General features: G+C 36.0%; 1 protein-coding gene across 1 annotated transcript in view; it reads left to right on the forward strand.

The window, feature by feature from the left end:
• The window catches only part of Nup133 (nuclear pore complex protein Nup133), a 390,085-nt gene that overhangs the window by 83,588 nt on the left and 281,382 nt on the right, over positions 1-25,115 (forward strand). Inside the window, exons 8-9 of the mRNA XM_090386292.1 lie at positions 9,219-9,278; positions 16,312-16,373. Of these exons, the coding sequence (XP_090242418.1) occupies positions 9,219-9,278; positions 16,312-16,373 (122 nt within the window). The remainder of the gene's footprint in view (positions 1-9,218; positions 9,279-16,311; positions 16,374-25,115) is intronic.

The following is a 25,115-nucleotide window of genomic DNA, read 5'->3' on the forward strand; positions in this document are numbered from 1 at the left end:
TTGTGATCATGTTTGTGAATTAAATTTTAATTCTATTAAACAGCAGTTCTAATTATCAAAAACAGGAGGAAAATTATCTACAGGCTATTAAAAGTAAAGATATAACAAGCACAAATTTATGCATTATTACACCTTACCAATTAAAGAATTAAATTATACGTGAAATCGGAAGAATATTTTTCACAGGTTAGCAAAATGAAAATAAATTTACACTTATGTGCGTAGCTTAATTAATACATACTGTAATATGTATATACACTAACTAGTTGATATTTCTGTTCACTAACATTTGTGGGTGGGTGTTAAAATTTAAAACAGTAAAAAAGATAAGCAATCAATAACAAAGAACACGGCACACACACACAATACGTGCAAGTGAGAATGGAGTAACAAGTTACAAAGCTTAAAAAATAGGAATGAAGAGAAGATTCTGAAAATTTGTTTTTTATATGATTGAAGATTTCATGGAAGGGGAAACACATTTCACCATAATGTGAAAACCCACAGAATTCCAGCTATTGGTTTTATCGCAAATTCAGTAAGGTCGAGTTTACTATCCATTTATAATAGATTGCACTAACAGAAAAGCCCAATAAACAGGGGACTGCTAATTGTTTTATGGTTGTGACCTCCAGAAATCCAACTGAACCATGTGGTATGGTTGGAGACAATCGTAGGGTAATCTCGAGTGCTGCAGTCTCCTGCCCTGATTAAACAGCATGTTGTCCAAATTAAGCGAAGTAAGTTCTGGCTATTTTCTTGATTGGGTTCTGTTCTTTAAGATTTGTCCCAAATAAACGGCTGCCCCGATTAACTGGTCGCCCAAATAATTGGAATCCACTGTATATCTTTATGATATATATATATATCACTGGCTGTCATTTGTGATAGATTTGTGACAGTAAAATGGACAATTATAGATGTTCTACATTAGTAGAACTCTAAAGATCAGATGCTAATTTCATTTCAAAAAGTAGCCATGATGGCACATTCATGCACAACAGTATCATTAAATGTATTAGAAATAGTACACACAATGATACTGTTATATTAAGTATACTAGAAATAATATATATAAGTGCTTGAGATAATGAGCAGTTTAGTCCAGAAAATATGGTGAAAAATTGATGATCCATCCTTGGAGTGCTAGGGGCTGTCAGGATTGTATGGGTACACAAGTAGCTAATATAACTTGGTACAATAGCAAACTTTGGAAACAGCTGTTCTAGAGCACAGTGTATTTGGGTGGTCCATTTAGGCTGCAGTAACAAAAGATCCTGCCACACACCAATTGTAGGAGCCTCCGTAGCCAGGTGGGAAGGAGCAGCAGTGCATTGCACACCGCTTCTTGATTAGACCGAGGTTCAAGCCTGTCACCACCAAATACGGAGGATGCGGAAAGGTCAGGGAATGACCACCGCATATCCCAGAGCAATATGGCCTTAGTTGCTAATGCTTCTAAAAACCAAATAATGTACTTGCATTGGGACAAGGATCCTGGAATAGAGGATTGATAAAGAGTTGTCTCTGATAGATCCCATGGAATGGAGGAACAGGATATGTAGGAAACAAAACCATGGACATTTTTATGTTTGATGGAGGTGTTGAAAGCTGGCCAGAGTTATGACGTTGGGTAATTTTTTTTGAGAAAGATTTGGATTCTTGATACACGTGGAGAGCCTGCTTAAACATCATGGATCAAATGTATTCATTAAGTGGTGTGATGGTTATCTCCTCTCCTCACCACACCACACCACACCACATTGATAGCTACTTCCAGTATCATAATGTGGTGCACGCCATCAAGTTTACCTCATGGAAGAGGGGCTCCAAGAGCATTATAGTTCTCCATAATCTGCTAACCTTCATAGTTGCTGAATCTCAACAGAATAGAACATTTGTTGGTTAGTTAGTTAGTTAGTTATTTGGTTTTTAGGAGCATTAGCAACTAAGGCCATATTGCTCCGGGATATGTGGTCATTCCCTGACCTTTCTGCATCCTCCGCATTTGGTAGTGACGGGCTCGAACCCCGGTCTAATCAAGAAGCGTGTGTTACGCACTGCTGCTCCTTCCCACCTGGCTATGGAGGCGATAGAACATTTGTTGGATGAGGTTGAAAGGGCCATCAGGAGTATGGGCCCACTGCTGTCAATCTTCTTGCAATTCAGAGATGCTAATTCACTCTGTATGACAAAATAAGCACAAAGAGTTACTGTCATTTTGCAAAGTCCATATCAAGGTGTTGTTCTTGATTCAAATAGATGACATTATTAGCTATTTTTCCTTCATAAATTGATCTTTGTTACGCTCTACAAAATGGCAGAGACTGCTCTGCCATTTTGTAGGGAGTATCCCAAAAGTCTCGCACCTTAGGGAAAAATAGTAAGATTTTCCCAATTGTTGCTTTTCATTGTTTGCAGGCCTAATTTCAACAGAATGAAAGGAACAGTAACACTGGAGGAAAGAGGGTTGGCATAATATTTGTTTTGAGTGGATCAGGAATCTCATAGATGTGTTGCAGAGAAATCTATGCCATGACAACTGTCACAAGATTAGTTAACTATTTCAAGAGAACTGCAGTTGTCTATGACTTCCTCCCCCATAGCAATAGATCAAGAAGTGCTACTAATGAAGAAAATGCAATAGTTATTCTTGGACAAATTCTATAAAGTCCAAAGAAATTAACATTCTAACATGTACTATGCCTCTGGGCAACCAAGGTGTTATACTGAATTGTCACAGGCAATATAGGATACCTCAGCTAGTAGTAGGATGCACACGAAAAGCTCCTTTATTAATTAATTGTTACCCTGTGAATTTTCATATTCAGGACCTTAGAAAGGTTCTTATTTTATTACATGTTCAAAATGAATGTTTCCTGAAGAGGAAAGAGTATTTTATTTTATTTTTTTTTTGAAACAATGTTTGCAATGATGCAACATGTCTTCATCAATTTTGAGACAGCTTTCACAAGGAAATCACAATAAATTAGTCTTGACCTACAGGTGGCCATAAATACCTGCAGTTGTGATGATTGGGATAACAGTATGACTGTGTGTAGAATAAAATTAGTATAAGAAATTCAGACATTAGATGATTTTATGCTGTATTATATATTTTTGTGCTGTATTGCATAAAGCAGTGGGTGTCCTTGGGAAGCTGAGTTGCCATGAAGTGGATTATAAAATCATTCTGAAGTAAACACGTATGTAGGTACTGCTGTGAGTTAACAGTTGTGTTGAAGGAGGGTCCAGTAAAACCATGACTTGGCAGGGCTTCTCACATGCCCATTTCCTTCTGTCACTACTTTTCTCATGAAGCTGATGGGAAAGTTCTAAAACCATATAGTAATCGTGGCATGTGATGCAAGAAAGCAAGCGTATGAGCTTATGTAGCATCAGCCAAAAAATATTCACACAGCCATTCCCTCTAAATGTTTGTCCAGTTCCTCCTTAAATTTATTTAACTTATCAACTTCCACAATGACAGATGGAAGTTTGTTCCAGCAATTAACCACCCGCTGGCTGAAGGCATATTTCTGCCTATTTGTTCTACAACTGTCTTTCCTCAATTTGATTTATGTCCCCTAAGGTTCATAATCTGAACAAGTGGAAGAATCCTATCAGAATTCAGTGTGCTCAACCCATTCAAGGCTTTTTCACCTCAACCAGATCACCTCACAGGTGTCTAGTCTCCAGCCACGGCAATTTGCAGAACTTAAGCCTCTCTTGGTAAGAGGATCCCTTCATTCCCCTCACCAATCTTATTGCCCTTCTCTGTACACGCTCAAGCAAATTTACATCCATCCTAAAATGAAGCCTCCAGACCTGTCAGGTTTGGCCTGACCATTGCCTTATACAGAGGGACAATCACCTCCTTTTCCCTGCTAGCAAAATTCCTGTATATCATTGACAAAACACCATGACCTGCTCTTGCAGCCTGTCTGCATTGTTCAGAAAACTTCATATTTGACTATGCAATTACTCCCAAGTCTTTCATTTTCTACCACCCTATGTGTAGTACCACACAGTTGGTACGTTCTTCTGGGGTTACTTCTACCCATATGCAGTACTTTGCATTTGTCAATGTTAAATTTCAGTTGCCACTTCTTAGCCCATTTTCCCAAATTTTCTAGATCCTGTTTCAGTAGCACACTGCCATTACTGTCATTAACAACCCTGCCAACCTTTGTATCATCTGCAAACTTTGACACTAAGCCTGATATACCTTCATCAATATCATTGATAAATATACAAAACAACAGTGGACCAACACCGAACCCTGTGAGACTCTCCTAATAACATTAGTCCACAAAGACCAGTGTCCATTGATACCACCCTCTGTCTTCTCCCGACTCAATCATCCTTTTATCCATTGTAGCAACTTACCCTTAATACCATTCTGCTCCAATTTGTACAGTAGTCCTCTATGTGCAACAGTGTCAAAAGTTTTCCTGAAATCCAAGTATATGATATCAAAATTATTTTTTGCATCCAGTTCCTTTGTAACCACACCATAATATCCAATCAATTTGTCAGACAAGACTTTCCCTTAACAAACCCATGCTGTGTCTGAATTATTGCTGCAGTCTTGTCTAGATCCTGCAATGCATCTTTAACCAGTGATTCCATTATTTTACCTGGAACAGAAGTTAAACTAATTGATCTGTAATTACTTGTCACCCTTTGATCCCCCCCCTCTTTGTGAATTGGGAGACATTTACACATCTCCAGTGGTGGGGACCTCCCGTGAGTCCAAGGATGCACTTATAATTATGGCTAAGGGTTTGCTCAGTTCCTTTGCCACCTTCTTTAATATAACTGGATAGATCCCATCCACATTAGGTGCCTTTTTTATGTTTAACTTCAACAATTTCTCCTCCACTTTGCTCTCAGTTATTAAGCATCCTGCTACAATTTGCTAACCTTCTGGCATTTTCAAACCTGAATAACTCGTGTGAATGTAGATGCAAAATACTCATTCAGTTTGTTTGCTGTCTGAGCAGCATCATCAACAGTTGAGCCATCGATATCAAGTGGCCCAATCTGATTCATCCCCTTCCTTTTAGAGTTTATATAAGTAAAGAAATTCTTGCTGTTTCTCTTAGCATCCTTTGTGAAAGATTTCTTGTAATCTGCCTTCGCCTCCTTTGTGACTTGATTACAGATTAGCTTATATCTGCCATAGGCTTCTGTATCGCCTGATAATTTATATGCATCCCATGCATTTTTCTTCTCTGCCATGAGTCTCATTAGTTCATTTCACAACCATTTAGGCCTAAATCTTGTACAATATTTCTTAATAGGTATGAAATGTTTAGTAGCTTCCACGATTAATTCCTTGAATTCTTCCCACTTAGAATTTTCTGTTGGTAACATCATCAGTTGGTCCCACTGTACAGAATTTAAAAACCGTCTGAGACCACTGTAGTCACCTTTACAAAAGCAAAAACTCTTTCCTTTACCCCTGATAGTAATTATATCTTTAAGTAAATCCCACATCAGTACACTGTGATCACTGCCACCTAGTGGTTCCTTTATATGCAAATTCTTAATACATGAATGATCACTGCTGATAACCAGATCAAGAGTATTTCTCCCTCTGGTTGCCTCTCGAACATGTTGCAGTGGAAAACAGTCATCCAATAAATCCACAAAAGTCTTACTAGTGTGCGAGTGACCAACCACAAGTTCCAATCAATATCTGGGAAGTTAAAATCCTCCATTATAGGACATGCTAATTTACTAGCCCACTCTTTCTCTTTACAATATGCTCTACTTGTTCAGAGTCCCACCCAAGTGAAAATAAGCTTTGTGTGAAACCCCTGGGTGTTTGTATAACATTGCATTTCTCCTCTCTGTACATATGGTGAATGGAAGCCTTCTCTGCTTATTATTTTTGGAAGGTATGTGCAGTACCATAAAATTTTATGATAACATTTTCAAATCCATTTGAGGCATTTATTGAACAGAGTGCTGAGATATTCCAAGTTCACAAACTGCTTTTCTTGTTGACTTTCCTGGACTGAGCTGCCTTGCAAGTTTGGAGACTGATCCCTGGCCGCATGAGGTTATTTTCATTCTTTTAACCCAGCTTTCCACTTCATATTGCTGGGATGAAAATGAAATGTTGTGTTTCTTGTAGGTGCCTGGTGAGTTTCAAAAAACAAAAAAAAACTGTTCTCTGCACATCATAAAAAGCAAAACTTCAGCACTCTGCTTGACTGTGAGGCAAGACTGCTCTTCTATTTTGCTTACTGATGGGAGAATATGGAATTTACAACTGTATAAAGTGGTGTCACTTAGTGCTGCCCTGTAGTGAATTTTCCAAGGACTATTGCAGGCAACCTCTGACTTTAAACAAAATTCAGCTAATTAGCATTAGTAGAGGCATTTGATGCAAGAAAGCAAGCTTATGCAGCATCAGCCAAAAAAAAAAAAAAAAAAAAAAACACCCACTTCCACTTCAACCCTCTGTTCGTTCAAAATACCTGTCCAGCTGAGCCTTAAACTTATTTAGGCTATCAACCTCCACCACAAGGGATTGAAGTCTGTTCCACCAGCCAACCACCCACTGGCTAAAGGCAAATTTCCGCACGTCTATCCTACATCTGTCTTTCCTCAATTTGAATTTATGCCCTCTCAGGTGATTTTTCTGAGCTAGAGGAAGAATCCCATCAGCATTGAGCATGCTTAAACCATTCAAGGCTTTATACACCTCTATCAGATCACCTCGCTGGTGCCTAGTCTCCAGACACTGTAATTTGCAAAACTTAAGCCTTTCTTCGTAAGAGCACCCCTTTGTTCCATTCACTAATCTTGTTGCCCTTCTCTGTACTCGTTCCAGCAGCTCTACATCCTTCTTGAAATGAGGCCTCCAGACCTGTATACAGTACTCTAGGTGTGGCCTGACCATCGCCTTATACAATGGAATAATCACCTCCTTATCCCTGCTGGAAAAATTCCTGTATATCATTGACAATACTCCATGAGCTACTCTTGCAGACCGTCTGCACTGCTCAGAGAACTTCATATCTGCCTGCACAACCACCCCCAAGTCCCTTTCATTCTCTACCACTGTCAGTGTAGTACCACAGAGTTGATACGTTGCTCTGGGGTTGCTGTTTCCCATGTGTAGTACTTTACATTTGTCAATGTTAAACTTCATTTGCCACCTCTCAGCCCATCTGCTCAACCTTTCCAGATCCTGTTGCAGCAGCATAGTGTCAGTAGTGTCCTTGACAACCCTGCCAACCTTTGTATCGTCTGCAAACTTGGACATTAAGCCCGATATACCATCATCAATATCATTTATAAATACAGAAAACAATAATGGACCCAACACTGAGTCCTAAGGGACTCCACTAATAACATCAGTCCACGATGAGCAGTGTCCATTGATTACCACTCTCTGTCTTCTCCCCCTCAACCACCCCTTTATCCATAGCAGCAATTTGCCTCCAATGTCACACTGCTCCAATTTGTGTAGCAGTCTTCCATGTGCAACAGTATCAAAAGCCTTTCTAAGATCCAAGTATATAATATCAAAGTTATTCCCTGCATCCAGTTCTTTTGTGACTGCATCATAGTATCCAATCAAGTTGGTCAGGCAAGACTTCCCCTTAACAAAACCATGCTGTGTCTGAGCTATAACTGAAGTCTTGTCTAAATGATCCTGCAGTGCGTCTTTAACCAGTGCCTCCATTAATTTTCCTGGAACAGAAGTTAAGCTCACAGGTCTATAATTACTTGTGTCAGCCTTTGATCCTCCTTTGTGAATTGGGGTCACATTTGCACATTTCCAGTCTATGGGTACCTCCCCTGAGTCCAAGGAAGCTCTCCTAATTATGGCTAAGGGTTTGCTTACTTCCTTTGCTGCCTCCTTTAATATAACTGGATAGATCCCATCCACCCCGGGTGCCTTTCTTGTGTTTATCTTCAACAGTTTCTCCTCCACTTTACTCCCAGTTATTTCAAGATTCTGTAGCTTACTGCTAGAGTTGAATACACCTCTGGCATTCCCCTCGCTGAATAACTCCTCATGTGTGAATGTCGATGCAACATATTCATTTAGTTTGTTAGCTACCTGAGCAGGATCATCAACACTTGACCCATCAATATCAAGTGGACCAATCTGATTCATCCCCTTCCTTCTAGAGTTTACATAAGTAAAGAACTCTTTGCTGTTTTTCTTTGCATCCCTTGCCAAGGATTTCTCGTAATCTGCCTTCGCCTGCCTAACCTCCTTTGTAACTTGGTTGCATATCAACTTGTATCTATCATAGGCTTCTGTGTCATGTGTTAATTTGTATGTATCCCATGCATTTTTCTTCTCTGCCATATGCCTCATTAGTTCATCTGACATCCATTTAGGCCTAAACCTTGAACAATATTTCTTAGTTGGTATGTAAAGCCTAGTAGCTTCCAAGATAAGTTCTTTGAATGCTTCCCATTTTGAATTTGCTGTTGGTAACATCATCAGTTGGTCCCACTGTATAGAATTTAAATACTGTCTCAGTCCATCGTAGTCGCCTTTACGGAAGCAATAACCCTTCCCTTTACCCCTAATGGTAGTTACCTCTTTGAGTAAATCCCACTTCAGCACACTGTGATCACTGCCACCTAGTGGTTCATTTATCTGCAGATTCTTAATGCATGAAGAATCACTGCTGATAATCAAATCAAGAGTATTACTCCCTCTAGTTGCCTCCCGAACATGCTGATGTAGAAAACAATCATCCAATAAATCCACGAAAGCCCTGCTAGTGTGTGAGTAACCAGCCCCCAAATTCCAGTCAATATCTGGGAAATTAAAATCTCCCATTATAAGACACTCTGATTTACTGGCCCACTCTATTTCCCTGTACAGTTCCTTATTATACTCATCAGAGTCATTAGGCCTATAGCACACTTCTACTCTCAATTTTGATCTCCCAATGTTTATGTCACACCAAACTGACTCCACACTGCATTGTCCAGCGATGTCGACTGGCTTCACTAATAGTTCAGTTTTAATTGACAATACGAATGCTTAAACATTTTTTGCCTCACTCTGTATAATAAATTAATTAATCTTTTATGAAGATTATTTATTTATTTTTGTATGTTTATTTATTAATTTTTTGGTAATTTATTTATTTAGAATAAAGAAAGGCTTACATTTTTTTTTTAGTTTATTTAAATGAAATTAAATGAATCTTACACATTTTTTTTTGCAGTTGATGTATGATTGTGACATTGACAGATCTGTGAAAGAAGGATTTCTTGAATCTCTTTGGGTAAACTGATATTTATTTAATTTGAATATTGGAGCTGATCAGATGATTTAGGTTTGCTTTTAACATATTTATCATTGTGCTGAAATAAATGTTGTCTGTGATGAATTCAAGTTACCAGAAAGTGGTATTTCAAATATGCACTCTAAATGCTTGATGTTGAGAAATAGCATGGAACTAGACATTGGAAATACTTTTGTCTTGATTATTATTGCAATTGGTGGCCTTTGGTAACAACCGAAGGAAATAAGTCAAATTTTATTTATTTTGTGAAAGACTAATAATGGACTTTTACTAAACAGATATTCTGCATATTTCCCTCATACTAGTATAATTTACTCTATTCTAAAAGCATTCAGTACTCAATATTCTATTATTATATGGCTATTTTATTAGTCATACCCTAATTTTCAATATAGTAAGTATTCATTTAATGAAATGTTATAGGAGGCTATTCCAAAATTTTAAAGGAATATATTAATGCATTTAGAGTGAAGGCATCACAACATCACTTTTCTACATAATTGCCTCCTTAGTTTAGGACCATAACCCTCCCTCCAAGTCTCACCAGTGAATGAGTATGTTACTTGTGAAGGAACTGCTGTCAATGACTGCACCCATACCACTTCCTTCACCACCTGTTCAACATCTTCAGTTACAAATCTCTTCAATAGATGAGATTTCATTGTCCTGAAGTGGTAATCTGAAAGGGCAATATGAATATGCCAAAATCTTATGTGGTTTTGTAGCTATCTCTTTCAAAGAACAGCATTCCTTAACTTATCCATTGTAAGGAGTAATGAATGATGTGATGTTATTTCCTTTCCTTCAGGAAGTCTGCTCTTTTTTTGGCCAAATTGGCAAATTGGCAGTATTGAATATAACTGATGATAGATCCAACATACACGAGAAGTTTATAGTTGAATTTCACTATGAACTGGTTGTTGTGCTGGCTTTGCACTTAATTTTGTTTTTCATTGCTTCCTTATTTGAAGTGATATCATAGAAATGTGAAGAAATGTAATTCTTTGTCATCTGTTAGTGCATATACTGTTAATTCATTACTATTTGAGGAAATATACTTTCAGTTGTGGACATCCATTTTTTTACTACATTCCAGTATTTTGCTGGAAAAAAAAAATGACAAAAAAAAAAAAAAAAAAAAAAAATTCGTATTACAAAAAGATCCCACTTCAGAAATTATATTTCACTTTAAAAAGTCAAGTAGGAAAAGTTTTTTGGGGGTGTTAAGTGCATTTCTCAGGCCAAATTAAAAATGAAATTAATCTAAAAAAAAAAAAAAAAAAAATCTCCATCTTCCCATTCCCCTCGATAATTAACACTGTTCATTGATTTTTTTTCAGTTATCGGTAAGAAGATTCTTATATATTTTTCTCACTCTTAAGACAGGCTCTAAAGTAAAAATTTTAATTAATCCAAATGAGTAGAAAATCCAAAAAATGGCCTATAAAAACAAACATAGAAAAAGTGAAATACAGTGTCTTTTAAATTTAACAAACTAGTTAATTTATGCAGTGCATTACATTTCAGGTGCATTTGATTTTTTTTTTTTTTTTTTACCTTAAATTTATTAAATTTTTTCTTTTTCTGCGATCAGTAGAAGTGCAAAGTAAATGTAGTTATCTCTTTGTCAATTAATTACTGAGATTGTAACTATAGAACACTTAATAAAACTCTGTAGTTTTATATTCTCTAAACTTAGTCATTCAGTTTAATTACAACTATGTAATATTTATCTCTCTTCTCCCATATATTTTTTTTTAGTCTTTTTTTCTCTCTATATATATGTATCACAGACTGTCTAAAGCTAACAATTATGCATTAAAATTATATTTAATCTATGAATTTATTTTTATGTATAAATTTTATGGAAAAAAGAAATAATTGCTTGGGTTCTATTTGTCAGATTTTAGTGAATTTGGAGTGGCTTGAAAGTATTTTTAAAAGGTCCAAATGTTCACTGGTAGTCCCTCTGTTAGATGTGGATGGGTGGGGATGGACATGGTGAAGACAATAGGCACATGTGCATAGATATACGCTGAGTGATCGGATCGAATTATGACCACCTGCCTAATTCCATGTTGGGTCACTGTTTGCATGGATAACAGCTGCTATTTGCTTAGTCATTGACTCCACTAGATGTCTGTAGGGATCTGTAGCCATGCTACTTGCAAGTTTTTTTTATGTTGAAATAGATGGTGGTTGCATGTGCAATGCCTCACTTCCCATTCCAGAACATCCCATAGGGGTTCAATTGGATTGAGGTCAGGCAAATTTGGAGGCCAATCAAGATTGGTGATATCTTCACTGCATTCCTCAAACCACTCATGCACATAGTGTGGGCCTGATGACACTACACATTATCATCTTGGTGGGTCCTGGTTCTGTCTGGGAAAAAAATGCAACATGGCCCAGTGCACATGGTCTCCTAAGAACTTCCAATAGATCTTAACAGTGAAACATTAGTTCATATGGGCCAGGGTCCTAGTTCTTGCCAGCAAAACATGTCCCATATTAAGCAACCACTGCCACCTGCCTGGATAATGGGCACCATACATGATGGGTCCGTGGACTCTTGCTTGTGACACACAGAAAGGCATTGTCGGCAGGTGCCTCCGTGGCAGGAGCAGCAGTGTGTAGCACACGCTTCTTAATTAGACCGGGGTTCAAGCCCGTGACCACCAAATGCGGAGGATGCGGAAAGGTCAGGGAATGACCAATGCACACCCCCAGAGCAATATGGCCTTAGTTTCTAATGCTCCTAAAAACCAAATAACAAACAAACAGCATCGTCAGCTTGTTGTACCAGATATTTGGTACAACAAAATCGTCTAACTAGCATACTCCTGTGTTCAACCACCTTGATTTTGACACTATAGCATTCACTCTTGATAATGATCAGCGATGAGAAGGTGTAAACCGTATTTATTTGTTACCTGCCTTTCCTTTTTCTATTTTATAGACCATGAGTAAAATAACACTGAACAACAAAACAGATTTTTTTCTCTCATTAAGAAATGGGTAATTTTATTTTTAAGCAATGAGCATTTCAAGAAATGGGGTAATACTGATAAATGTGAATATGCTGAATTTAACCAGCACATTCATTTTCAGTCCTGTGTTTAGCCAGCTTGATGTTGACACTACAGCATTTCATCACATTGACTTGCAAGACCAGATGCAAATTACTGCTGCTCTAGCACATGAAGCTTCATTCTGCAAGTTATGAGGCATAGTCCATTATGGGTAACGTGGTCACAATTCAGTGATCACTAAGTGTATATGCACCATGCCTTGGATACAAAATGTAAATTAGTTGCGCCAATTTACATTTTGTATCCAACCTTTTGTGTCACTCTGTAAACAGTTTTACTCATGTTTAATGGTTACTAAGTTCAGAATTGCTTGATGTTCTTAGCATAGAAATGAGATGATACTGCCCATCTAGATGTTCTAGAGGTTTAGGTAGATAAACACTTCATTAATATTTAAGTGCCCAACACCTGTGGGGAATTGGCATGCTCCTTAGTAATTACATGTAGCTTCCTCTTCAGCTTTAATCTATCTGTCAGAAAAAAAAAACCCCATTTCACTGCATGTGGAGTGACCACACTCAGAGGAGTGTTTTCTTTCTATAGTATTCCTGCATGATTGAACAAGTGTTTCGCTTCTTCAATCATGCATTGATTAAATAAATAATTCAAAAGAAATCAAGTTTCATTTGAATTTTTTTTACGTTAAAAATGTTTTTACCGGCATTATTTGGAAAAAAGCATTACGTTACCTAGAAATTGTCACAAAACTTGATGCATCTGCATCTACAGCTCAGCATTTGAAGGAATATCATGAAAGAAAGAAATGGACAGAAATGTGAATCCAGATGAAATTCAACAAGAGTGTTTCGTTATGCCTGGGAGTTCTCAAGGTGCACCCAAAAAACTCTAGCTGAAATAATGAAGGAATATCGTGAACAGAAGAAAAGGAAATTAGAAATTCAGACTATTCCAAATCTTAATGAAATTCAACCACAGAGTTCTGCTGTGCCTGATACTTGTCAACCACAGAGCTCTACTATGCCTGATACTTATCAGGAATCTAAAACTCCAGCAGAACGAATGAAGGAATATCTTGCACAAAAAAAAGCAAAATTATAAATGGCTAATAATGAGATTCCCGATTACATCCCTATAGCGTCTACACGAGCTGACAGTGAGTTTGAAAAACTAGTGTACAAAAACCCATTTGGATTTAGTTGTAATATTTGCGATCGTTTATGGTTTCAATTAGATTTTAAACCATTTACAACAACTTCATATGAATTACTTCAAAATGAATTTCATTTACAAGAAGTGAGTACCTTCATAATGTGTAATACTTGTCATTAAAAGAGGGATGGATACCAACTATGGCCACGTCAAATGGATTTATATATCCAACATATCTTACTCATTTGCCTCCACTGGATGTTATAACTGAGCATTTGATATCACCACGATTACTCTTTATGCAAATTCATCGTTTAAGTTGAACATGGACAATATGAGATCATTGGACAAGTAATAAATGTACCAGTTAACGTAAATATGATGGTTCATCAGTAACCTAGAGAATTTGATGACGATTATGCTATTAATGTGCATATAAAATGAAGACTCATACATAAATCATCATATCTACAAGGATATGTGCAGAAGAAAATAGTGAAAATATGGTTACTGTATTTGATAAATTCACCTTTGTATAAATTCTATGGCATAAAAGTGAGTGATGATTTTTTGGGGACAAATGATGTGATAGTGAACAGGAACATTCAGATGAAATTGTGGAATCTGTCAACAATGATGATGCACTACCAATAATTCAATAACAAATATTATGGTCTGAAAATAAATGTTTATGTATAGCACTGGGTCAGAAATCATCTCCAACAAGTTTCATAGTTGATATACATTCAGAACTTTCTTTTCCAGCTATATATTTGGGACATGCACGAAAATTTAAAAATGGATTGAAAATTACTCCCTTTATGATGGCATCGAGTGAAATTCATAGATCTGATCGTCATGGTGTAACTCCTCAACATTTGCTATATATGACAATGAAAATTATGCGAATGCGTACTGCGGAAAATTTGCAAGTTTTATTTAAATCAGTAGGAATGACACTAACATTACTTGTTCTATATTGGAATCGAAGGAATTTATAAATAAGTCATTAGAGTCTAACTTGGAATTTCTAAAATCAATTCCTAATTCAGCATATTATTGGAGTCAACGTAAATGAGATATGTTTGCCATGGTTTGTCTTAAATTGGAAAACCTACAATGTTCTTGACGTTGAGTGCGTGTGAACCAACATGGCCCATATTACTATGTATGCTATACAAATTCGGATATAAATGAGAAATTACAACTAATGAAGTTATGGATATACCTTACATGGAAAGAGCTACGTTAATAAATGAAGACCCCATAACGTGTGCCACATATACTTTAATAAAATTGTTGAGAGTATACCCAAAATTTTAAAATCGAAAACCTATAGTCCTTTTGGGAAATATGTTGTGAATTTCTTTAAATGCATTGAATTTCAACATCAAGGAAGTCCACGTGCATATATATTATTAGGATGAACAATGCACCCTCTGCACCATTAGAAGAAAAAGAAGGTGGGATGGAAGAAGCAATCCAAATGATAGATGCATTATGTTCTATAGAGATTAGATTATTCAAATTTACAGCAACATAAATATACCTTTACCTGTTATAAAAATAATAATGCAAACTGACGCGAATGTCAATTTGAAGCACCTTTTTGGCCAATGTTGCAAACTCGTATATTGATACCGATGGCCACAGATGACAATCGAAGATTAGCTTATCACAAAAAATACCATAAAATGCACAACTCTTAGAATTGGATAATCATGTTAATTTCGAAGAATTCCTTAAATCAAATCAATGCCAATCAGAAGAAGAAGAATATCTAAATATTTTGAGGGCTGGTATCAAATGACCGCATGTTTTTTATTAAACACAAGTGCTCAAGTCTAATTCGGATTTACAATTTATCATAGGAGAATATTCATGTGCAGCATATGTAGTTGAATATGTCAATAAAACTAACAGAGGAATAAGAAACCTGCAAAGGAAAATTATAGAGCTATAAGAAGAATATACTGATATGGATATAACTGATCTAACACAAGCATTAAGTGTAGATGTATTGAATTCTGTGGAGATGAGTTCACAAGAGGCAGCTTGGTATTTATCACAATACCCAATGTCCGTCTCTTCAAGAGCGATTGAATACATGCCAACGGTATGGCCACATGGGCGTCAGAAATTACGTAAATCAAAAGTTGAATTGGACGAACAAGTTGATATGAGTCTTTGGATATATGGAAAGATAGTATTTTTGATAAATATGAAAAATGGGGCAAAACATTAAAAGATATAACTCTTGCACAATTTACTGTTCATTATCGAAAAGGAAATGGTGGCTAGGAAAAAAGAAAATTTCCTAAAATAATTTGGTATTGGAATTATAATACAACATGTCTTCATGAATATATAAGCGAAATGGTAACTTTACACATAATTTTAGTTTCATAATGAGTTTCTGCAGTAAAGACATTTTTAATGGCTGGCGCTGTGACATTATCAGTGACACTATCAGTCTCAGAGTAGAGCGGCAGCAACTGAATTATGTACCTGGTACATAATTACGTAATTTTTTTAATTTAGAATATTGTTTTAAAAATAAAATGCTTGCTTGAATGCCATCTATTAATCAGCATATAATTTCATATAGTTCTATAATGAGCATACTGAGATCCAGAATTATCGTATAATCATAGTTCTTAGAGAATGTATCTTAAATAAATCAAGTTTCAGTTGAATTTTTTTTAAAACAATATTTTATTTAAAATATTGTTTTAAAAATAAAATGAAGTTTTAATCATGTGTGAATTCTTTTTGCTTAAGTATTTATAATAATTTAATTTATTATATAGAATCAAGATAGCAACCAACTTCATCAGTTGAGGACATGGTGTTTGGATATGCAACTGACATAGTAAGTCATTAACTTTGTGTTTAAAAGAAGTATTTTAATATTAAAAATGGGTAATTTTTAATACTCGTGAAGTCCCCATGAACTTGAGATGTGCAAATATATCCAAATTCACAAAGAGGGATCAAAGGGTGACACGAGTAATTACAGACCTGTTAGTTTAACTTCTATTCTGGGGAAAATAATGGAGTCACTGGTTAAAGAAGCATTGCAGGATCATCTAGACAAGACTACAGTAATAATTCAGAAACAGCTTGGGTTTGTTAAGGGAAAGTCTTGTCTGACAAATTTGATTGGATGGTATTATGCAGTTCAAAGGAACTGGATGCAAAAAATAATTTTGATACTATATACTTGGATTTCAGGAAAGCTTTTGATACTGTTGCACATGGAAAACTACTGTACAAATTAGAGCAGTATGGTATTAAGGACAAGTTGCTACAATGGATAAAAGGGTAGTAGAGTGGGAGAAGACAGAGAGAGGTAATCAATGGATGCTGTTCTTCGTGGACTGATGTTATTATTGAATTCCCCCAGGGTTTGCTGTTGGGCTCACTGTTGTTTTGTATTTTTATCAGTGATATTGCTGAAGGTATGTCAGGCTTAATGTCCAAATATGCAGATGATACAAAGGTTGGCAGAGTTGTCAATGACAGTAATGGCAGTGTGCTACTGCAACAGGACCTAGAAAAGTTGGGCAGATGAGGTGAGAAGTGGCAACTGAAGTTTAACATTGACAAATGCAAAGTACTGCATATGGGTAGAAGTAACCACAGAGAAACGTTATTGTTATTTGGTTTTTTAGGAGCATTAGCAACTAAGGCCATATTGATCCGAGAATATGCGGTGGTCATTCCCTGACCTTTCCGCATCCTCCGTATTTGGTGGTGACGGAGTCGAACCCCGGTCTAATCAAGAAGCGTGTGTTACACACTGCTGCTCCTTCCCACCTGGCTACGGAGGCACGTACAGAGAAACGTACGAACTGTGTGGTACTATACTTAGGGTGGAAGAAAATGAAAAAGACCTGAGAGTAATTGTGCAGTCAGATATGAAGTTTTCTGAGCAGTGCAGACAGGCTGCCACAGTAGGTCATGGGGTATTGTCAATGATATACAGGAATTTTGCAAGTAGGGAAAAGGAGGTGATTATCCCTTTGTATAAGTCAGTGGTCAGGCCACCGAGTACTGAGTATGCCTTGAGTACTGCATACAAGTCTGGAGGCCTCATTTTAGGAAGGATTTAGAATTACTTGACGGAGTACAGAGAAGAGCAACAAGATTGGTGAGAGCAATGAAGGGTTCTCTTACTAAGAAAGTAGTAGTAGAGGCATGTTGCAACAAAGCAAGCATATGAGCTTATGTAGCATCAGCAAAAAAAAAAAAAACCCAATTTCACACATCCATTCCCTCTAAAAGTTTGTCAATTTGGAGACTAGGCACCTGTAAGGGTGATCTGATTGAGGTGTATAAGGCCGTGAATAGGTTGCACATGCTCAGTTCTGATGGTATTCTTCCACTTGCTCAGATTATGAACTTGAGGGAGCATAAATTCAAATTGAGAAAAGACAGTTGTAGAATAGATGTGCAGAAATTTTCCTTTAGCCAGTGGGTAGTTAATTGCTGGAACAAACTTCCAAGTGTCGTTGCAAAGGTGATAGCTTAAATAAATTCAAGGATTAACTGCACAAACTTTTAGAGGGAATGGATGTGTGAAATTTGGGGTTTTTTTTTTTTTTTTGCTGATGCTACATAAGCTCATATGCTTGCTTTCTTGCATCACATGCCTCTACTATTACTACTACATCACCACCATCAGCTACTCATTTGGAGGGTCTGGGTTTGATTTCCATCAAAGACCGGAGGAATGCCTAAAATGCTCTTCATTCAAGGATGTAGTTAGCTGATCTCACCTTGCAGGAATATAGTTTTTCTTCATGTGCTATTCTTGAGTTTTTCAGCCTTCACATAATGCGCATCAGCTGTAAACATCTTATAGACACAAAAATATAAATACATATGGATACGAGCCACAAGCTCCAATGCTAATAAAAAATAAAAAATAATAATAAACCTCCTGTTCATTATTTGCCTAAATGCTGCAGGCTTTATCTCTGAGACCTAAATCAATACAAAATGATTATATTTTTAATCATGTACCTTCCACCATGTAGGCCTAGGTTAAAATTTATTTGTATACTAATGAAGAGAAAAATACTGTAAATTTGAAAGGGGGAGGAGTTGTCGTTTTTGCAAAATTTGTTAAAAAACTGAATTTGTCTTTTATGCAAAAAATTTCCCCATCCTAAAAAAAAAAAAAAAATGTCAGTTCGTTGAAATTTCAATGAGTCAAGTTATTAATCTCTACAGCTTAGTATAAAGGGTGCATTGGTGTTGCAAAGTTTTATCAGACTAACTTGGCGAAATAATGCATTTCCCTTACCAGTAACTAACTGGCTGTACATGTGATGCTACAAAAACGGTTTCAGATATTGCGTGAAACACTCCACGTATGCTATTTGTAGCCAGCAGAGTGAGTCACCATGGACAGCATAGCCACTCTGCACTGTTATTTCTAGGGTGACCACTGTTAATATATTATATAATAGGGGGCACCCCCAGTTTTTATTTGTAAGTGTGACAATTGGAACTACGTTAAACTTTTTTTTTTTCATTTATTGCACACCCAGTTTTCTTGATTTATGTTATTTGTTTCTTTTGATTGAACCAATTCCAGTATCTTGGTATATTGCAGTATACAGTAAATTATTTAACCATATTTTCAGGCACATTTAAAAAAAAAAAGAAACAAAATAAATTATCTCCATATATTTCATTAAAAATTGTTTTCATGACCCCTTTATAGTTGTATCTCATCAAAATATTGGGTATAAGAACATGTACTCTGCAGGTTGATATGTTGATTTTCTGGGATTTCAAACAAAAGTTACCCTCATGTTTTCCCTAGTTCCATCATTTTTGCTGAACTTCTAGTTTTTTTTGGCATGTAGCAAAGAACAATCTGTATAAACAAAATTCTATACTAGTCATGTCTGTAGTTTGTTTCCCATATTGTGTGTGTGAAAACTTGGTTGAACTTGCATCTTGATTGTTCAAAGAAGAGAATATATTTTACTCATTTTGTTCTTTATGTTAAAAGATACGATCTCAATGTTTATGTTGTGTCAACTACCAGAAAAATTGTTACTACTTACCGGTAAGAACTTCACAATCAGGGCTTTCAGCACTACTTTGGATTTTTATTTTTTTTAATAAGTTCGAAATTTTTAACTAGCAAGTTATAAAGCTACTTTTGATTAACCTGTATAAATATTAATTAAAAACTAAATGAATACAGTAATTCAATTGGTTTGTTTTTAATTACATTTACAGCAGAATGTTATATTCCAAGAACAGTCATTCATCTTAGAACTTTTCTCTATAGTAACTGCTAAAACAAGAATTCTTGCCTTAGTCAGTTTTCTTAAACTAAGATATATACACACATTTTCTTTGAGTGACAACCCAAGAATAGAAAAATAGATTTAAGTTTGCATAAGGACAGTGTTTTATTAAGATTAACAGTTCAGTTGATATTTTCTGCATTGTGGAAAATAGCAATGTTGTATTCTCTTGAAATTTTGTATTTCTAGATGGGGGTGGAGTTCTTATACAGGTTATACCAAAAATAGTGTAGTGATTTTTAATTATCGTTGTTGTTATTTGGTTTTTAGGAGCATTAGCAACTAAGGCCATATTGCTCCGGGGATATGCTGTGGTCATTCCCTGACCTTTCTGCATCCTCCGTATTTGGTGGTCATGGGCTCAAACCCCGGTCTAATCAAGAAGCGTGTGCTACGCACTGCTGCACCTGGCTACGGAGGCACCTTTAATTATCGCATATTAATTTTCATGTTTAATTTTCACCCAAAATTGATATTGAGATCTGGGAGATTTACTTTGGAAATAATGGAAATAATTACACTGGTTTAAGAACATTTTGGTAACACAAAAGGAAATTAACTTTTAAAATTAATTCTGTTATGTCAGATTTGTCTATTTGGCTGATGCTATGCAATTAAAAAATATATTAGCAACTTGGGCAGAACTGTATTTGGCTCCAAGTTGGACAAAAAGGGTAATAGTATTTGTCTCTAAGTTGGAAATAAGCTTGAGCCTTAAAGTCAAGTACTCAGTTTCAGTGTTTGGGAGTAAAAGATCCTCATGATTGAAATTGAATATCCAGACACAAATTTTACAGCATGCTATAACTGAGGGGGGGGGGGTAAAAAGCAATAACTCTAGCTTGTTCTTTATAATGATATTACAAAAAGTCATATTTCATTTACAATTAAGCAGTTTCTCATCGAGAAGGCCTTCCTACTTCTGTATCACAAACTAATTTAAAAGAATTATTTCTTTTTTTTTTTTTTTTTTCGGAAAAGACCCAATAGAAGATCCAAGTTACATTGCACAGAGTAGCAAAGAATCGCATCTAATTGAACAAAATGACATAATGGCCTAGTACACAAGTTAAGTCTGTTGAAGCAACAGGCAGAACTTTTGGGAGCAAGACTGCAAGAATGGAATTTCATAGCTGATGGTATCAGGATTTCTGTATTTAGAAAGATAGAAAAATTGTCTACATTTTATATGGTATGCAGGGTACTCTTTGTTTATATGCTTAGATATAAATAGACCAAGGAAGAATTGGGATTTAAACACAAAGCTGAAGATGACTTTATTCTAGATTTAAGTAATAAAGAAGATAAAAACACAGGTTTCAATTTTCAATTTACACAGGTTTCAATTTTCAATTTACACAGGTTTCAATTTTCAATTTACACAGGTTTCAATTTACAATTCCCAAATATTGAATGAGCACATAAATACCATTGCTGGTATCTGTATGGTTATTGTACTTTTCTTAGATTATACTGGATTTATTGAGTATTGCCGTTACCTCTGCTTGTGGGATAGTTGAGCAGTAGAACAGCATTTTGTTATCGTTAAGGATTGACCAATGCAAGAAGATTTTTTTTCTGAGAAAAGTACTGTCAAACATGCATATTAGTGGACCATCATATGGTTTTTTCCCCTCTGTTGTATATAAACTGAACTTAATGAAAACTTAAGTGATGTGAAATTTAAAGGAAGAGAGAATCTTTTGGACTGTAAATTAGAAAACATGATATCAGCTTTGAAAGAAAACTTAATCCCTTATCAGGCACAGCAGTGTTTTAAGTCCTTAGTTCATGGGGATTTAAGTAATAAAGAAGATAAACTATAATCAGTTCTCGGTGGAAGAATTGCCAGATGTCCCTTAAAATACACATTTTACATTTGCATCTTGACTTTTGCATGTGATAACTTGTACTTTCTGCTTTTTCCAATACTTTCAGTGATTAAATCATTAAGAATAGTTCCTCTTTATTCATGAACTGAATATGATTTTGGGGGTAATTGTGCAGTCAGATATGAAGTTCTCTGAGCAGTTTAAGAACCTGAGGGGGCATAGATTCAAATTGAGGAAAGACAGTTGTAGAATAGATGTGTGGAGGTTTGCATTTAGCCAGCAGGTAGTTGATTTCTGGAACAGACTTCTATCTACTGTTGTGGAAGTTGATAGCTTAAATAAATTTAAGGCTGAACTAGACAAACATTTGGAGTGACTGGCTGGGTGAAATGGGAATGTTTTTTTTTTTTTTGGCTGATTCTGTATAAGCTTGCTTTCTTGCATCATATGCCTCAACTAATGCTAATGATTTGAAACTGAAATTTCATTCAAAACACAAATTCCATATAAAGATAATGGCTGTTGTGAGCAGTTAATGATGGTCTCATGGTTTGAGCATTATTTTTCAGAATGCTTTGTTATTATAGTGGTTGAAACAAAACAGATAAAACTGTTACATTCTTTAAAAAATACAGACTAACTATAATTGAAGTATATAGTGGTACATATTAAAATAAATATTTGCCCCCATACACATCACGTGCAATCACTACAAAGTAAATGAACTTTGATTATCTTGTATGAATATTGTTCACTTGTTGACAGATATTTCTTATTTAAAATTAATAAAAAATCATTTGAAAAATAATTTCAGATTGTTTCAGAAATAGCCTGCAATAATTATAACATTATAATTTGGTGAAAATCCTCCTATGACAGCAATTTTCTATATGGTGAAATTGCATACTGTGGCTGTGAAATTAGTTACTGAATGTAGTTACTGGCTAGGATGAACCTGAAATGGACTTTTGCACTTTTATAGGTTGAAATATATACGGGTGACCCCTGCTTAATGCTGATAATTTGTTCTGAAAAAAACAAAAAAAAAAAAAAAAACAAACAGAGCGCTAAGTGAATCCGAGGTAAGTGAGCGCCGCATTCCCATAAGGTAACATATGTATTTGTGAGTTGTGGTCGGTGTCGTAGGCTATTTCCTAATCAATAATAAACGGTGGTGAAAAGATGCACAAATGTCTGTCAAAATATTTAATATTCAAATATTTGTACATATAAAATATTCTGCATTACATATGTATATAATTATGTGGCATTACATATGTATATAATTATTTGCGTATCAAAATTAAACTTAAAATTCCAGTTAAATCATGAAAAATGTGTTGATTTTGGGTTGAACTTTGGCCCTCTTCCAAATAAACTAAAAGGGGTATTAATTTTAAATTCCCCGCAGCGTTACCACCCGACAATGAAGTCAATCGTTCCTTCGCCGCTTTGAAACTTGGCATGTTTTTTTCTTCTTTCAATATGAAACTTCTTTTAGGCATTTGTTTCCACAAAAGTCCTGCTTCATCTATGTTAGAAACTTGTTGAGAAGTATAATGCATAATACCTTTCTTCAATAATTTTAACAAGTTCTTTTTTGAAAGTTTCGGCTCCTTGATCTGCACTTGCAGCTTCTCCCTGGATTTTAAATCTATTCAGCCAGCCCTTAGCAGTTTTAAATGGTTCCACATTTTTTTTTTTTTTAGGTGAGTTTTCTTTAGATCATCATATTGGCTAATCTCTTTCTCTCTCTCTCTCTCTCTCTCTCTCTCTTTTTTTTTTTTTTTTTTTTATATTTAACTTAACTGAATTTTGTATTGGATATTATTTTCAATAAAATTAGTTAAAGTCTTTCCGTTTCAATCCTAATAGCTGGCCTAGCCCTAGTTTCTTGCAGTGGAACAGCTATCTTTCCCGCTGCTAAAATTAATTCTTTATTTCTTTATAATTGTTCTTAGAGTTAAACTTACAAGTCCTAAATTATAGCATACATCTGCTTGTCGTTGACCGGAATCGATTCGCTTCAAAACGTCTAATTTAATTTTCAAATTCAGTCTTTTTCTTACATTTATAGTCTTCGTACTGCGCCCAGACATTCTCGCTTTTTCATTCCTATCGGCCATTATTAAAATTTTGAAAATGTAACTGCATTGGTTACGATACAATGTTCAAGTAAACTGGCCGTTACGCACAATGTCTAATACTGTACTGAGTGATGACTTGACTTCGGATAAATGCATATAACGCAAATATTACAAGCAATATACTTGATCATTTTTTTTAAATGTTTATCTCGGAACTATGTAACTAGTCACTGCATTGTAATTAAATTAGCATGCGAGAAAATTTCACTGAGCGTGGGAAAATTTTTCAAGTCGGCGTGGGAAACGTTTTAATTCTGTTTTGCTATTCATTTTCAAGCTATCGACTCCATAAAATTTAACTATTTCATTAAATATGCCAAAAATGCAATCTGTAAAAGAGCATTATAGTGATCTGTGAGAGCGTTATAGTCAGATACTGGTTATAATATAAGAACAGCGTTATAGTGAATCAGCGTAAAACATACTGTAAAACAGATATTTATTTAAAGTATACCCAGTATAAAATAAAATAAAATAAAATATTTCCAGAAGCTTTCGGAACTCGTGTCCCTTTCTCAACTGACAGAATTTTTGAATACATTACAAGCAAAGTGTGGCACGTTACTCATTCGTCATTGTTGTAGCACGGACGTGTGCTGCCTTGCGCCAGTGATCATCCATCAATAAAACGGTTGTCTCCAGGATTGGATGTATACGCATGCCTTTCTGGCGATTTAATGCCTTAGGGTTGTTCATTATGTTTAGTGACTCTAGCCATAGGCGGTGGCGAAAGTGTCGCGCGTGGTCCACTATCTCAAAGTCGCGCTTGGGGTCAAGATCGTGGTTGGTAGCCCAAAAATGTTCTGCAAGCGCGGACTGGTCAGTTTCGGCAAGCCGGATTGCTCTGTCGTGTTCCGTGAGGCGATCCTGGAGACGTCTCGATGTCTCACCTACGTAGCAACTGTTACAGGCCCTACAGGTGATACGGTACACTACATTGCTGCGTAAGACAGGTGTGACAGGGGTCTTCACACTGGAGACAAGTGAACGTAGGTTCCTACCTGGTAATTGTACACATTTTATGTTGTAACTTCTCAGGATCTTCGAGATACGTCCTGACACTCCTGGATAGTACGGAATGTAGGCGGATGATATGCCGACTTGCTTCGGAGGTCTTGGGTTGGAAGTAAGTTCTTGTGCCTGTAACAAGCATCTGTTTAGTACATGGGATGGATAACCGCATCTGGTTAAGTCCGCCTTCACACGGGAGATCTCGTTACGTCTAATTGTGTCGGTGCTGGAATGGCTCCAGGCCCTGGAGAACAGGGTGCGGGCAGTGCTATTGAGATGGCTTGGAGCGTGG

Source organism: Mastigoproctus giganteus, chromosome 1 (genome assembly GCF_048544385.1).
Source record: "Mastigoproctus giganteus isolate SK-2022 chromosome 1, ASM4854438v1, whole genome shotgun sequence".
Taxonomy (NCBI): Eukaryota; Metazoa; Arthropoda; class Arachnida; order Uropygi; family Thelyphonidae; genus Mastigoproctus; species Mastigoproctus giganteus.